At 33.5% G+C, this 16,833-nt stretch overlaps 1 protein-coding gene and 1 non-coding gene across 2 annotated transcripts in view; one reads left to right on the top strand and one right to left on the bottom strand.

The window, feature by feature from the left end:
- MICU3 (mitochondrial calcium uptake family member 3) overlaps positions 1-16,833 on the bottom strand; it is a 77,166-nt gene that overhangs the window by 18,455 nt on the left and 41,878 nt on the right. The window contains exons 8-9 of the mRNA XM_054566102.1: positions 13,918-13,956; positions 4,224-4,319 (exon numbers count right to left, since the gene is read on the bottom strand). Of these exons, the coding sequence (XP_054422077.1) occupies positions 4,224-4,319; positions 13,918-13,956 (135 nt within the window). The remainder of the gene's footprint in view (positions 1-4,223; positions 4,320-13,917; positions 13,957-16,833) is intronic.
- On the top strand, positions 11,317-11,447 carry LOC129064928 (small nucleolar RNA SNORA66). Its single transcript, XR_008528539.1, has one exon. It is a non-coding gene; the product is annotated as a small nucleolar RNA SNORA66 (small nucleolar RNA).

Raw genomic sequence — 16,833 nt, 5'->3', positions numbered from 1 at the left:
GTCATCTCTCTGAGGATATGATTATCCTCAGGAATAACAACAGCACCTACTCCGAAGGACTGCTGTGAGCATTTGGTCACACACACAAATCACTTAGCACTATAACTGGCATGTTGTGAATATCCAATAAATGTTAGCTATTATTATTTTGGCCAAATCAACATATTTCAAGAAATTACAAAAGGGCCAGACAAGATAGAAAAGATAATAATGTTGAAACTTACTGCCAAACCATAAGAGATTTTTATGTGGTACACTTTTAATTTTGTTATTGAAACCACACATATATGTTATATAGATCTGAAAAAAAAAATGCCTTAAAATGAGATGTTACGGGAACCCCAAAAGTTAGTAAACTCAGATAACGTAATTATGAATGCCTTCTCTAGTGATGTCCTTTACCTCAGGCCATAGTACACTGAAATAAGATGGCTTTGTTTTACACAGGTTTAAATAATGACCTCATTCAGCCAGGTTTTCTCATGCCCACTGAGCAGGGCATATCTTCATTTACAGTCTTTCATCATCAAAATCTTATTAGACTTAGGTTGCACTTATCCAGATAATCCAGACCCACAGAGGCATAAGTAAGAGTTTGACATTAGAGGAAAAAAATTAGAAAATGGAAATGGTGAAAACTCCTCCACCCCCATGCAATGAAACAGAGCACTGTTGGGAGCCATTGAAAACTATACCAGGGCCCTCGGTGCCCTAACAGTGTTATATAACTTACATCACGGGGGGGGTAAGACAAAAAGAGAGACTTTATCCCTTTGATTCTTGTGCTCATTGTTAAAATAAATTGAATTCAGGTGTTTTCATAACAAAGCATGAAACTGCCACAAAAGAACCCATGGGTCATTTACCCAAAAGGCCATTATCTAACTTTGTTTTGACTTAAATTTACTGTAAATGTGTTCATAAAAAAAGTGCAATAAACAAATTAGTAAATCTGCATGAAATAAAAGTTTGTCAAACTCTTGAAGGGTTTTAAGGGTATTCTTTCAACATATTTTTATTGATTACAATGGGATAATCTTATCAAGCTCTATTCAAGGGCTTGGAAGAAATTGTCAAACTCTTGATTTGTTGGCAAAGGTTCTGAATAATTTATTGAAATTTATTAAGGACAAGTAAAGTTTAAAGCAAACAAAAAAATTTTATGTATAAAATTCAAAATAGTTTTTATAATTCTAGTACTAAGACTGTATTCAACAATTGTGTGAGAGACTTACACTATAAATTTATTATCTATTATTTTGGTTAGAAAATGGTGCTGGCTCTGGCATATTCAACTTTTCATTGTAGTATGGTTTCACTATAATTGAAAAATATCTATTGTGAGAAACTGCTCTGGAATAAGAATGACAGGCTACTCTCAAATTTATCTACAGTATTTAAAGAAAAAGGCTTACCTCAGTATTTACATTTTTAAATATATAAGTAACAAAAAATACATATAAATTATAAAGCTTTCTTTCTGAACCAATTTGAATCTTGAAATACTGATACAATTCAGTGTTACCCTGGCAGCAGTCAGAACCTATGAGGAGTTAGAGTGAGTTGTAATTTAACTACAGTTAATTCTCAACTACCCTAACGTGTGTGTGGTGGGGCGAAGGGATGGTAACAAAGATAATTCCCACACACTTATTTTCTTTGGAATTCAAGTTTTGTCTTTTCCTTTTTCTTTCCCACTTTCTCTTCTCCGTAAGATTTACTTTAATGATGTCTGAATCAATTCGTTAATTAATTTAGCATCTTATGATTATAATGCGGATTGACTACAGCCAATAGTGTGCTATGTAAACTGGCTCACCAGGAAAAAAAGGCTGGTCTGTAGTGTTCGCCAATTTCTGTGGTATTAACACTCCTGTCATGGGCACTTCCACGGTACCAATGGGATCGAACAAAATGGTGAGTTGGGAAAAGATGTACAGAATTAGCTGTGGGAAGCCAGAAAAGCTAGCTCCAGCACGCCTCTGACAGAGTGCTCAACGTCTTCAAAAGATCTTCTAATCATGTATAATCTCTAAGTATATGTAAGAGCTGACTGGTCTTCTGATTTTAAACCTCCCAGGATTTAAATTAAACTCAACTTCTAATGAACAGATTGTGTCTAATTGTGAGAATTTCTAGCAGAGTTAAATGAGATTAAAGATAGGCTGGAGGCTGAGACGTGGGCAGTCTAGTACGGGGAGAGACAATGGCACGACAAGACCGGGAGTTTGGCCCCAGTGGCATGTAGGGACTTGAGGGCTGGTGCCTGGAGTAGCTCTTACTTTTAAGCACTGAAAAGTAAGGGCTCACAGTAGTGCCTTTACTTTGTGCCTGCACAGGTGATTCCAGAAGGAGGGACTTCTAAAATATCTGTAAATGAAGCATCTATTACCACATCAGGCCTAAAAACAGTTCACATTTAAAAGGTAATCTTGAAAGATTAATTGCTTATTATAATTATATCATATTGCTATATCAAAGGCAGATTTGAGATAGGGAAAAGTGCTTTATTTGGGGATTTTTAAAATTGAGTGCAATTGAAAAAAAATGAACATTTCTAAGTGTTTGCCCTAGAGATATCAATTAACACTGTATATATAAATAACAGAAATTACACCTGATCTCGTTTACTTCTCTAGATATTTTTAGGTGTAACTTTTAAACATCAAACTTTAAAAGTGAAATGAGAAGCCCACTCTATCAAGAAAAAAAAGCTAATAAAAACATGCGGTCTGTCCAGAAAAAGTCCAACCATTGTGAATGGAACGAGGATGGTTTGCACGACATCCGTGTCACCTGGCAGCCACGGAGAGTGGACTGGATGGAATGCGCACGCGTGAACAAGGACAACTTTACTCTGTTAGTCGGGGGGGGGGGCAGTAGATGCTGTTGTGTGAGCATGTGGACTGTGTGGCCGTCACATTCAAAATGATTAAGTAGGACAATGAACCTGCATCAAAATTTACATTAAGCTTGAATCTTCCTCTACGGAAGCTACTGGGATGACTGAGAAGGCCTCGGCTGTGGGCACCTGGGGACTGGCAGTTTCATCACAAAAATACACCCATTCATGCATCACATCTTGTGCAGTTTTTTGGCGAAAGATCAAATCGCCCAGGTGACTCAGTCCCTTTACAGCCCACAGGTGGGGCCCTGTAACTTCTGGCTTTTCCCAAAACTAAAATCACCTTTGAAAGGGAAGAGATTCCGGACCATCTGTGAGAGTCAGGAAAATATGACAGGGCAGCTGATGGCAATTGGGGGACCTGTGTGAGGTCCCAAGGTGCCTGCTTTGAAGGGGACTCAGGCGTCATTGTCCTATGTACAGTGTTTCTTGTATCTTGTATCTTCTTCAATAAATGTCTCTATTTTCCACATTGCATGGCTGTATACCTTCTGGACAGACCTTGTATGTGTCTTTTACTATTTATTGAAGAATTCTTTGTGGTAAGACTAATAGACATCTCCAAAAAAGTTCTGAAAAATTCTTAATAGAAAACACACAATGGTGTCTAAGCTACAAGACATGGCCTATCTTTTAAAATGACAAAGCCCTGTTGGGAGCAGCAGAATCAGAGGGGATGGTAGGTGCTGTCTGAGAGCAGCAATAAGGTGTGTGTCTCTATGAAATTCAAAAACAGCCTGGATATATAGTCAGTCTGCTTTTCCCCATGCACTGGCAATCCTACACAATGTCAAGGTGAAATAGTCTTCCTTTCCTTGACTGACCGTTCCTACCACACCTGCTCCGTACCCTAACCTTGGTGAGCTACTCTATTAATAGTAGGAAAATTAATTCTTTAAATCTCCCGTAATGCTAAAGTATTAGTTATCTTTTACCAAGTTAAAGTTTCAGCATTTAATGTAACATTGCAAGTTAGAGGTTAGGAAAACCTGTGAAACTATAAACTAGCATTTTCAAATTTTCTGAAAGTGATCCTTAAGTAAAAAATAACATTCCCTCTTAATTCACTTGGAAAGTCATATTTTCTACAACAAACAAGTTGATTTAAGGTAGACCATTTTAGGTGATCTTGCAGCCTCTGCCAGTACAGCTAACATATTCAAATAGACCATTTACAGATAAAAACTCTTGCTTTACTGGAGAAAAGGAAAATTATAAAATACATTTTTGGTTCCATCCTTATGACTCTAAAATGAAGTGAGGACAAGACTAACAAAATGGCAAATAGTACAATGACCTGGGTGAGGTTTAATTATACCTCTGCGAGGTCTGAAAAGAGTGCTTGGCTTGTGTTACGTCTCAGTGTATCCCAATAGCTTCTGGAGACAAGTTCCTCAGCATCTGTTTTAAGTACCTGTAGAAGTTTTAAGAAGCACAACTGAAATCTAAAGAATAGTCACAAAGAATGATAATTTATACACTTTGAATCTCTTCTAGCGAACCTTGAAAAGAAAACACATTAGCTTACCTTTTTTGTTTTCTGCGGCACACAACAGTATTGTATTACATTGCTGGTAAACCCAGGGCATTTTCAAAGGTGTAATAGTATATAACCAATATTTCTAAGTACATTGTGGCTTTGTCAGAAAGAATCATATTCTTTACCCTCTCGCCCATGCCCTTCTACTGAAACATGCATAACTTCTAAGAAAGTGTGAAATAAAAATTTTATTCACGCTTTATGTGAAGTAAATTCATTTGTAGACTATCTGGAGAGTTTTGTAGCAATCAATAAAATTCATGATTCATTTAAAAATGAATCTGTGCTGCCTAGCATGCATTGTGTTAGTGCATCAAAGACTCAAAATGACCATATTCATTCTTTAGAGAAACAAAATTTAAATTAATCCAAAACTTGTCAAACAAAACAAGCCAGTTTAAGTAAAACTACTCAGAGCTACTCAGGGATTTGATAGGTGTGTCTGTTGTGAATAGGTAAGGTACTTCCTAATCAATTACAAGGACAGAACACTAGCTTCTACCTCAGCATTGACTAGTCTGCAGAAGGTGGTATCAAGATTAAGAAGTGTGGTCTAATCTTCATATGAAAATGCAGAACAATATGCTTAGGAGTTTAAGGAGTCTATAAACTTACCAAGTTGATAAGTTTATAGAGCCTCAAAAATGATTAAACGCATGTTTCTGTCAGGATTTATCAAGAAGATTCTGCAGGTTCTTTTACTTACTGTGGGAAGAAAATGCTGCATGATATACTTAGGAATGAGTGGCTGATACTGAGAGAACTTTTATTTTTGTGTGTGTTAATTATTAAAAGACTGATGACACTAAAAATTATTATGCATCTGAGAATTACTTCAACAATCTAAGTTTTAGTGTATTATTAACTAGAAAGCACTGCCTATTGCCCATATTTTAATAAAATCTTTAATTATGTTAATAATACAGTACAGGTAGCAGGAATCACTTGTATAACACAGACATTACTGTAAGTGTAAATGTAACAATATGACAGAGAATCTGCTCATTAGCCCCTTTTGTAACTAAAAAAGCTTTAACTAATTGGTATAAGCTAAATAAGTAAAATAAATTGAATATAGAACTAATACAGTTCATTTTCTTTTATACAGGTTTGGTAGAACCTCAATAAATGGTAGTTAGCTTAAATACTCTGCAAATGTCTAAATATTTTGAACACGGATGTGTTTTTAAATTGAATCAGAAGGTTAGCATATGATAAACAAAGGGATTATTAAATCTGTCAAACTAGCAAATAAGGCTTTATGTACTGTTATTAGGAGGGTGACAGGAATCATTTGCTTAGTGAAGCTACGCCTTTCCCCTATTTCCAAACACTTGCCCCCGTCACACACGCACACACATATACACAAACACTGATGACATCAGAAAAAATATTTACAGTTTATTAAGGAGTAAAATTAGTTTTATAAACTTTAGTGACATGATTCTCTAGAAAAAATATATTTTCTGCATATAGAAAAGAGGTAAATATGCTCCTAGGTACTGATTATCTCTGAACGGTGGCATTAAAATATTTTTTTATTTTCTTTTTGTGTTCCTATATTTTAAAATAAGAATGTGTATTTATCTATCAGGATAATACATAACCTTTTAAAATAAAAAGGTTATTTAGAGCATAACAGGTTAATAGTCTTCTCCTACAGAAAGTTTTCCCACTTTTTATTTAGCTCCAAAGAATAAATTATGCTAGAATATATAACTGAATTTTTGCAATTACCTTAAAGAGTCTTTTACATTTTATCATTTCTGACAGAAGGGACAATATTCTCACAGCAACTACTGTCATGCCTGCCTTAAGTAAATATATGGTATACAATTAACAAGAAAATATAGCTAAGATATTAGTGACTTTCCTGGCACACAGATTCCTGTATGCATGTCTGTTAAAGGGCCAGTATTTAATGATTTAATTAATGACTTTGATAATATAATTAAAGTAAAATTTCAGAACATGCAAAATAGAAATCTTTAATACCAGAAAAATATAATAGGATATTTAAAATAAATTTAAGATACCCATAAAAATCGGAATAGATTTTAACAAGAAATACAAAGCAAATACAAAAATCAGAACATGTGCATGCAGGCAAAGGAAAGACTGATAGGGGAACGTGTCCAAATATGACTGAGTAATGTGATTGCGAGGAAACGTTTTGACATGTAGAAAAATTGGCAAGGACTTCCTTCAGTCTTCTTAGTGTCACTGACAACTCTGTGAGCTTTAGGCCTCCTTACCAGTGTAAGGTAGGTGCAGACCTTCACTCAAAGAGGAAAAAGACATAGATCATTCAGAAGAACGTTAAAATGAATGGTACAGGCAAAATGATGCCTCAAACGTACTGTATCCTGTAAGTCCGGTAAATTTTTAGCCTAAGTTTAGAGTTTGTTATTAGTAGAACTTCCTTAAACTTTGCAGTTTGGGTCAAGAATTCCTAATGACTTTTTGGCTGAGCCAAAGCATGGTCCTATGCAAGCCATTCCATGGCATTTATGATGGAAGGAAGGAGGGAAGGGAGGAGAAAAGGAAGGAAGGAAGGAAGCAGGGGAGGGAGAGCAGGAGACAAGGGCAAGCTATGGTCTGAAAAATTTGTGTGTTGAAACCTTAACCCCCAAGGTTATGGTATTAGGAGGTGGAGCCTTTGCAAGGTGATTATGTATGAGAGTAGAGCCTTCATGAATAGGATTAGACCTCTTATAAAAGAGGCCCAGGCGAGCTCCTTTGCCCCTTTCCACTATGTGACAACACAGCAAGAAGACGCTGTCTATGAATCAGGAAGTAGGCCCTCATCAGCCACCGCCCTGAATCTGCAGGCTCCATGATCTTTGACTTCCCAGTTTCCAAAACTGTGAGAGATGTTTATTCTTTATAAGCCACCCAGTTTATGGCAGTTGGCTATAGCATCCCAAAAGGACCAAGACGGAAGGAAAGAGGAAGGAAAAAAGGAAGGAAATAAAAGAAGGGAGAAAATTAAGATGAAAGGAAAGAAGAAAAAAGTTAGGAAAAAAAAAAGAAGACTGATTTAGAAATGAAAATATATACTGTCCAGACAGGAAAATACTCTACATACAACTAGGGTCTGAGAATGGTTATATTCAGAGATTAGTCAAACGATGAAAAAAAAAACCAACAACCCACCAACCAAAGTAGCAGCCCACAGAATCAGACAGCAAACTGTCTTTACTATTAGTGATATTTAAAAATGCACAGAGAAAAATATAAAACCTTAGAATCTGTACCAGTATGACAACTGCGGCGGTCTGACATAACAATAATGTGAGAATTGTAAAGTTAATGAGATTGTAGTTTCCCTCCACTGCGTGAGGAAAAGAGACACACACACACACACACACACACACACGCACAAACAAAATCTTCCCAAGGAAAACACACCCTTAACTGAGTCTTTAAAGAATCCACACAGACGCATTCCAACAAATATATGCTCACAATACAAAATTACTAAACGTAAAAGAACATAAGCTACCATAAGTGAGAACTAGAAGAAATAACAAGCAATAGAACTAGACCTGCAGAATTCAGCTATTCAAATTATTAAATATGGAATACAAAATAAACTTATTAAGTTAAAAAAAAGCAGCTGTATTTGAAAGGATTTTTCAGGAAAAACAGAGTACCAAAAAAAGATTAGAAATTAAATTAGATTTAATTTAATCTTTAATTAAAAGATTAGTAGTTAGTTAATACAAAGATTAGAAGAACAAAATTAAACATCTAGAAATGAAAATTGGAACCACTAAAACTTAATATCATATCATATATAGCTGGAGAGATAATTAGTAAATAGGAATATAATATGAATAATTATACAGAATGTTAATGTGAAAAGATAAAAATATGGCAAATTATTAAAGACAAGTTTAGAGACAAAGGAGAAAGTGAATATCTGTGAAAGTTTCAGAAAGTAGTAACAGAAATGGGAAGAGACAATATTCAGAGAGATATTGGCACTAAATATTCAAGAATTGTAAACAATCCTCATATTTGAGAAGCACAATAAATTTCATGACAGATAAGAGCAAACAGAGATAAACTATAGTAAAATTGTAGAATACCAAAAGCAAACAAAATCTCAAAAGTAGTCAGAAAGAAAACAGATTATCTACAAAAGAATAATAATTAGACTCAGAGCTGACTTCAATTTCAACAAAAGAAGTCAGAAACCTGAAATGATATAATTTGTTGCGAATAAGTGTCAACGTACAATAATATATCTAGTAAAATCATCTTTCAAAGTAAGGATGTATATATGTATATTGAACCCTTATGTTGTACACCTGACACTGATACAATGTTATATGTTAATCATACTTCAATTAAAAAAATAGTTGAAAAGAGAGCATCACAGTCATAGAAACATATTGATTAGTGGTTGCCAGAGGCAGGTGGCAGGGTAGGGATGGGCAAGTGGGTGAAGATGGTTAAAAGTACAAACTCCCAAGTATAAAATAAATAATATAATGTACAGCATGGTGACAATAGTTAACAATACTGCAGTGTATACAGGAATTTGCTAAGAGAGATCTTAAAAGTTCTTATCACAAGGAAAAAAATATGTAACTATGTGAGGTGATGGATGTTAATTAAGTTTATTGCAATATATACATATATCAAATGATGGTGTATACCTTAAACTAATACAATGTTATGTGTCAATTATATTTTAATAAAACTTGGGGAAAATAAGGGCAAAATAAAGACAATTTCCAGAAAGAGGGTTTTAAAAAAATTTACCAAAAGACCCTCACTTGAGGATATAAGAATAGGTGAGATTAAAGGGGGAATTAATGAGTAAGAAATGGCAAATATGTAATTCTAAACAAATACTGATGGTATGTATTTAGTAAGTCTAATTAGTGGTATTAAAAAAAAAGACAAAGGCAAACTTTGTGCAATGTCAAGTACCCATGCCAGGAGGAGAAGGAAAGATTTTAAAGCACTTTAAGAATCATTTTTAAGGAAAAGAGTAAAGATATGGCCTAATCCAAGACTGCATTATTTTAAGTACACTTATTAACATTTCAAGAATACAGAGGAAATAGAATAGAATGTTTTCTAAATGAATACAGAAGGAAATAAAATGGAAAGAATAAAACTAAACACAATGGCTAAAAATAAATCCAAGTAAATTAGTAATCACGGTAATGTAAATTAACTGAATTTCCCAATTAGAACACAGATAAAAAAGAACCAATAAAATACACAAAATATACCTTTAATAAAGACACATCTAAAATATAAGGAAAGAGAGGGTGAAAAGATATACCAGAGTTTGTTAAATGATAGGCTAGCCAATAGCCTATCTTCTCACTGAGAATAACTGAAAAAGCTGGACAAGATATAAAACAGGAATCTCCTTCAAAGCTTCTTAAAGACAGTACTTTGCCTTTGGTATTGTGTTGACAGTTGCAATGATGCTGCAAAAGCAACGGTGGGTAAACCTTCTGAAGTCTTAGTATAAGGATGGCAGTGGCACCAAAGTCCAAAGTGATTACATTCTTCAGTTCCATATACTCACATTAAAAAAAAAAATTTCACTTATACTTGCTGAAGAATAAACTTACAATTTTGTTAAACTGACCTTTGAGCCCACATCTTTTCACTATTCAGTGTGACGAAACAGGAAGCATGCACTTCTCCTGCCTACTGAAGTAATATGGTTATTATCAGAAAAAACATTTGTGTGATGGTTTGTGCTGAAAAGAGTAGTCACTTCTTTCATGAACAACCATTTTTACTTGAAAGAAAAACTGACAGACAAACTATGGTTGTTCACACTTTGGTATCTGGCAGATGTTTTTTTAAAAAGTGAACCAAGTGAGCCTGTCACTCCAACGGAAACCACGGACAGTATTGTTGCCAAAATAACATACTGCAATAGATTGAATGCAGAGGCATCTGTGAGAAACCAGCTGTCTTCTATGAAGCCAGTACATTAAAGAGATTTGCAAAGAATGTAATATACCAGTGTCTTCCTTACATTTTTGGAGTTATTTTTCATAAAACATTTGTTAACTTGTGTTTTTATTTTAAAATGAATTAATAAATATTTTTAAGTTTCTCAATTTTAACTTCTAATATAATAAATATAGATAGATATAACCAACATAAACAAAAGTTCTTTTGGGTCCTCAATAATTTTCAACAATGGAAAGGGGTTCTAAAAACAAAATGTTTGAGAACTGCTGCATACAGTGATAAAAGTGTATGAACTAGGATTAGATACAACAATAAAAAATGAAATTGACAAATCATGATGTTGAGACAAAGAAACAAGACATGGAGAAACTTGAAACTCATATAATATGATCCCATTTATATGAAACTCATATAATATGAAACCCATTTGCATGAGTTTCAAAATGGGTAAAACTATATTATATTATTTATGATGTACAAGTAGGTGGTAAAGTTGCAAAGATGTGATTTACATAAAAGTTATGACTAGTTATCTTTTGGAGAAGAGGGAAGGATTACGGTTGGAGAGACATATGAAGGGGCTTTTGGGGGAATAGCAATGTTTAGTTTTGGTCTATGTGGTGGTTAAACTTTTATTATTAGTTATTTTATTATATTTTATTTGAAGTAAATTTCTGACTAAAAATATATTTTAAAAGTCAGGAAAAGCTTATCATCACTAGAGGAAAAAAATAGAAAATAAAAAACAAACTATTAACACAAAATAAAGGTCAGGGTGGGGGTGGGGTTATAAGGGAGATAAATGGTAATGGAAAATACAATAAAACACTTGATCTGTAAAAAAAATACTAATACAAATAAAGGTAGCATATTTATTCTAACAACAACATAGACTTTAAGATAAAAGCATTTCATGCAAACTCAACCACTAACTGTATGATGTTGCGGAAGAGAGGGAAACCAGGTTAGCTAAGGTAATGGTGGTGATGGAAATGCATTGGCCTCAGAAGCTACTGAGGTGGTCCATTTTACCCTTGTACAGTGCAAAAAAAAATTTCTGGTCAGCTAGGGATGGTATGTGATAGAAGATTCAATTCACTAAAAAGATGTAACTAACTTATATTCTCCAATAGGCAATGGCAATGTTTTAAAATATGTGAAATTAAAAATGACAGCATTATAAGTAGAAAATGACAAGTCTATCATTGTAATGTATAACTTAACATATTAATTAACAGATCCGATCAGACAAAAATATTAATAATGATAGGGATTTAAAACAAATAATTAACATGTTTGATCATATATATATTCTTATATATATATCTATATAAATGTGTATATATATATATATATACACACAGACACATATAGTCTTATCTCAAAAACATAACCCTGTACCCAAAATAGAAAATACACATTTTTTCGAACAGATCATTTATGAATATTGACATTGTTTTGGTCCATAAAAGAAGCCTCGATACACATCAAAAAACTGTATAAAAATTAGTACATTTTCTGACCACAATGGAAATAGGACAATTCAGATAATCTTAAATACTTTAAAAAGTCACATAAGGCATGCCAAAATCAAATATACCTGACTTTTGCAATATTTATTCTTTTGATTTCTTAATATTTCTTTTCAATATAGTAGTAAGACAATCAAGAGTTGTCTGGCTACATGAGAAATATGAAAATAATCAGGGTTCTTTGGAACAGAAAAGGTTGTAAGGTAATGATTTCATGAACACTGAAACAAGAAATAGAGCAAAAAAAAAAATAATTTGATTGAACACAAGCAGAATCTAGTGCAACAGTGATTACATCTGTGAAACGGACTGCCACAGAGGACACGGAATCTCCGTCTCTGTATAAAAGCCAAGAGGGCCTCTGTTTTTACTGAGGAACTTCTTCGTAAAGGTAGAATCTTAGGTCATATTCAGCTCCATGAACTGTACTCACTTTAAATACTTTATCTTCCAGTTGATCTAGAGCTCTGTAAACTAGCAGATAATGACCAGTTAATTCATAACATTATACTAATATATTTGTGCAATACATACACCAATGATATTTCATATAAATTTTTAGGCTATCTGAAATTTTTCTAAATTGAAATGAACTGTCCTTGTTTGCTTGCATTTTTTGAAAATTATTTATGAGTTTAAAGGGAAACTATAAATTGCCACAATTTGAAAATAGCTCATCCAATTATTTGATTAGAAAAATAGATACTGATGTTATAAATATTAACATTTATTAAGTTTCACAAGGCTCATAGCATTATAAACCATAAGATTTTTATCTTTCATATTCTTACAAATCTTTAAAGTGGCTAAGGGGAATCTTTTTAAAATTTTAAGAAAACAATAGACCTTATTTAATGAAAAATAGTAGCAAATTTTGTCAAAAAAAATTTTAAGTATCTTATAAGGAATCAAAATAACTAATCTATCATATGGGTCCCCTGGACTTGCCTGATTCTCCAACCCATTCTAGGTCCATTCCCTGTGACTTTGGCAAGATATCTTAGGTTTATCCCATGCTGAATCAACCTCCAGTATATGCAAATCTAGAACGCAGCTTGGACTTTTGATTATTCAATACATGAGGCAGCACAGCTACTTATGGAGTTGCACACTAAACTGAACACTTTTAGCACAATAATACTGAGTCAGTCACCCTGAATTCAAGGCCTTCTCTCAGGTGGAATTTGTATCATTTGAGGGATCTTTCTAACCTTGGGAAAATTAAATGAATTGTGCGTGCTTACATTCAAAAGGGGCACAACCTACTCTTAGTTGTTTAGTAGCTGGGCTAACCAACAAGCTCAGCTTTCCAGCAGAAAGGAAAGAAGAAGAAAGCTTAGCATAAGAAGAGTACATTTGAAAGATCATTTACCAAGCTCCCAACTTTGTCAGGAAAAGAAGAGTCTGAATATCATAATCCTCTTTGAGAAATAACATGATATATTAAGCATATCAAATGTCATCTTATACCAGACTTTTGTATAGACCATAGGCAATAGGCAGGCATCAAAGGTTTTAGAAAAAAATTGGGAAGAAATACTGAAAACTAAGAAAAGGCTATCCATTACCGTGCCTCTCTAATAGAGTTGAGAAGAGAATGTATATCAGATATGTAGATCTAGTTCTTAAAATACCTGTGTTCTGCAGGAGCACAGACTGAAAATCTGCTCCAAAATTTGTATTTAACTCTTCAAATACTGCTGAAAATTATAAAATTTCAATTGTTCTACCAGATTTTTTGGTGATTGTTCACTCATCTTTATTTTAATGCAAAGTTAAAGACATACAATTACTCTGTAAATTTTAGTCTTCTCATAAATCTAGGAAGGAAATAAAAAATTTTGACTTGGTTGTATCCTATTATATTCAATAAATTCCTAAACACTTTCAGTAGCAGATACAGCTTTATATAACAAAATAACATTATCAAGTATAACAGGTGAGTGCTATTCACATAAAAACATTTAAAGTATTGTACATACACTATTAGTAGGTGAATGGTATCCATAAAGTTGAAGACGCTGACATAGAGCACAAAGGGCCAAATGAAGTGTCACATTTCAGAATGAACCCAAGTATAGCGAAAGAAAAAAAGAAAAAGATGACAAAATAATCAATTAGGAAGGGCAAATCATTATGCTACTTTCTATATATAGAGCACACATACAAGTGGGAGAAATGTTAAAGATGAGTAGCAAAGCGTTTAAAATATCATTAATTAAACATTAAATGAATCTGTACTCATTTCAACCATTTTCATTGTAACCTTCTGGTAGACCTATTGCTTTGAGTAAAGCATGCTCCTCCCCAGTATGTGACTTTATTTAAGACACATCTCAGCAATGCTCTGTGGGATGGGGGGAATCCACACGAGCAGCGTGGCAGTGCGGATGGGACGAGAGACCTGCAGCGAGTCTCGTTCTGCTCCTATTAGTGCCACGACCTTACACACGTTAATGAATTTAAGACTGTTTTTCCATCTGTAAAACAGGTATGGTACTTACCTGGGGGAAACATGAGGACTAAATGCAACTAAGATTTATAATGTCTATAGCACAGAGGCATAGTTAGTTTTATCTGGCATGTAAATATTTAACAATTTAGTTTTGATTTAATTTTGATTTGCATATGTAAATATTCAGTTCAAGTAGCTATGTGGTTCTACGAATTCCCTTTTGAGTGTTTATTATATTTCACATACTGTTAAGTGGCTACATGTTTTAGCACAACAACCACACGTGATCATCACTCCCATTATCTCCTTTGTAAAAGTGAAGAAACTGAGCCAGAGATGTTAAGAACCTTTCTCAAGGTCACCCAGGTAATGAAGGGCAGGGCTACTATTCGAACCCTGAAAATCTGGCTCCTGGGCCTAGCCTATACCATCTCTCTTATATAATCCGTATATTTTCACTATAAATTTTAATTGCTTCAAAACTCAAAAATCTCATCAGTTCACATTTGCATTATTTAAAATGCAATGACTATTAACAATAAGTTACCATTATTATCATTAAACATAGTAACACATCTGTAGAGAGCTGTATTGTCGTAGAGAGTGCTGAACCTGCTTTAAGAAGTAGTCTGATAGCTAAATTAAGTGAGATTTCAGGAGCACTAATTAAACTATGTCAGACAAATTTGTGCAAGGTCCCTGCAGAGATCAATGATTTTAGTAAGGATTCTTTTACATAGAAACAAGTTATATATTCCTTCTAAGTTATTTTTACTTGTTCTTTAAAACAAGTTTTCTTCCCCATATATCTGATAGGGAAAGCTTCATTGACCAATAGGCAAACAAAATAATACAATTTGGGATATGCTTACATAATTTAGATCTCATACTTGAGACAGACTTTCCCTAATTAATCCAAGTTAATGAGGTTTTCTTATGTCACTATTACAGAATATTCGCATTAAATCAGAATTAAATTTACTTTACTTGGGCTACAATGAAGTTCAGAGCCAAGTTTTGTGCTGACCCTATCCGTTTTCCCAGTGTGGGTTGTCTGCTATTATTTCTCCCCTTCCTCTCTCCCTTTGTTGCTTGGCTTACATATTTTAGTAAATATTAATGATTAGAATAGTATTTATTGTACTTTTACTGGAAGAAGCATAAGTCCTTTCTGGAAGTAAATAAACAAATAAATAAAAGTTAAATTTCTCTCCACTAAAATATGATCTACTTTATCACTAAGGTATATCAAGATTAATTAATATAATTCAACCTCCTAAATGATTTTTACTAACTTGTCTACCCAATCAATTAAAGCTGTCAACCTATCAAAATTAAAATAATTGTTTACTCATTGGATATATTATATCATCTACAGAAAATAAAACTTCTAAAGGTATTTAACTTTCTAGTGTTATTTGCTAATAATCTAAGAATTGCATTTATGGGGCTAAAATCATACAGGATTTATTGATTACAATTTGAAAACAGTAAGACCTGAGTTAAAGAACTCAATACCCCTTTAATACTTGGCTGACATTATAATCAGCTCTTTTGATTTTTTTGAGTGTCTTCCATAAGCTTTGTCAATTAGTATACTGGGGGTACCATTCAACAAATACTGATATGTCATAGTCAACTATCCCATGAAATAATATGTATTGTATAATCCCAATAATCTGCTTTTATTAATATAAATATGAAAAACACTTTATAAATCTATTGGGATTGAATATGGCACCCATCCTCTACAGATAATACATGTTTTTTAAAAACCTAATATATATGATTACAACAATGAGAATAAAAAATGTTGTATCTCTCTGAAGTTAATTATTTGAATTCCCAGAAGACCAACACAAATCAGTAATTTGCAGATGAAATAATTATCATTTACATGCCAAGAAAATTCACCGTGTTTCTGCTATCTAAGGACTAGACGAAGAAATATGCCATAGTGGGTAAGAGTGTAGATTTTGGGGCTGTCCAGCCATGGGCTCAAATCTTGGCTTTGTCATTTAGTAGCTGTGTAATTTTGGACAATATATTTAACCTTTCCAACTATCAGTTTCCACATCTGTAATTAAAGATAATAAGAGAATTGCTAGGTAGATTAAATGAGAAAATGCATGCAAAGCATCTAGTACAGTGCCTGATAGTAAGGTCTCAGTACCTGTTATTTTTTACTATGTGAACCCGGGATGTTTCAGGTTGAAATACCTGGGGCAAGCCAAAGAAAACTGGTAGGAAAACGGAGTGAAATGTTGCTTAATTCTACCTTTGGAGTAAGATGAAAATATCATCCCAGAAGAATAATATATAATACATACTTATAAGAATGCAAAAAAAAATTTTGTTTTTGCTTCAACATTCATATTGTTACAGCACCACTAAACTCACTCATATATGTAATTAAATCTTTGCAATTCACCTTTAAATTTTT

The sequence above is a fragment of the Pteronotus mesoamericanus genome, unplaced genomic scaffold (assembly GCF_021234165.1).
Source record: "Pteronotus mesoamericanus isolate MK-2021 breed Mesoamerican mustached bat unplaced genomic scaffold, CSHL_Meso_final contig_169, whole genome shotgun sequence".
Lineage (NCBI taxonomy): Eukaryota > Metazoa > Chordata > Mammalia > Chiroptera > Mormoopidae > Pteronotus > Pteronotus mesoamericanus.
Note: the sequence above shows the minus strand (reverse complement) of the source record. Positions and strands in the feature narration are given on the sequence as shown.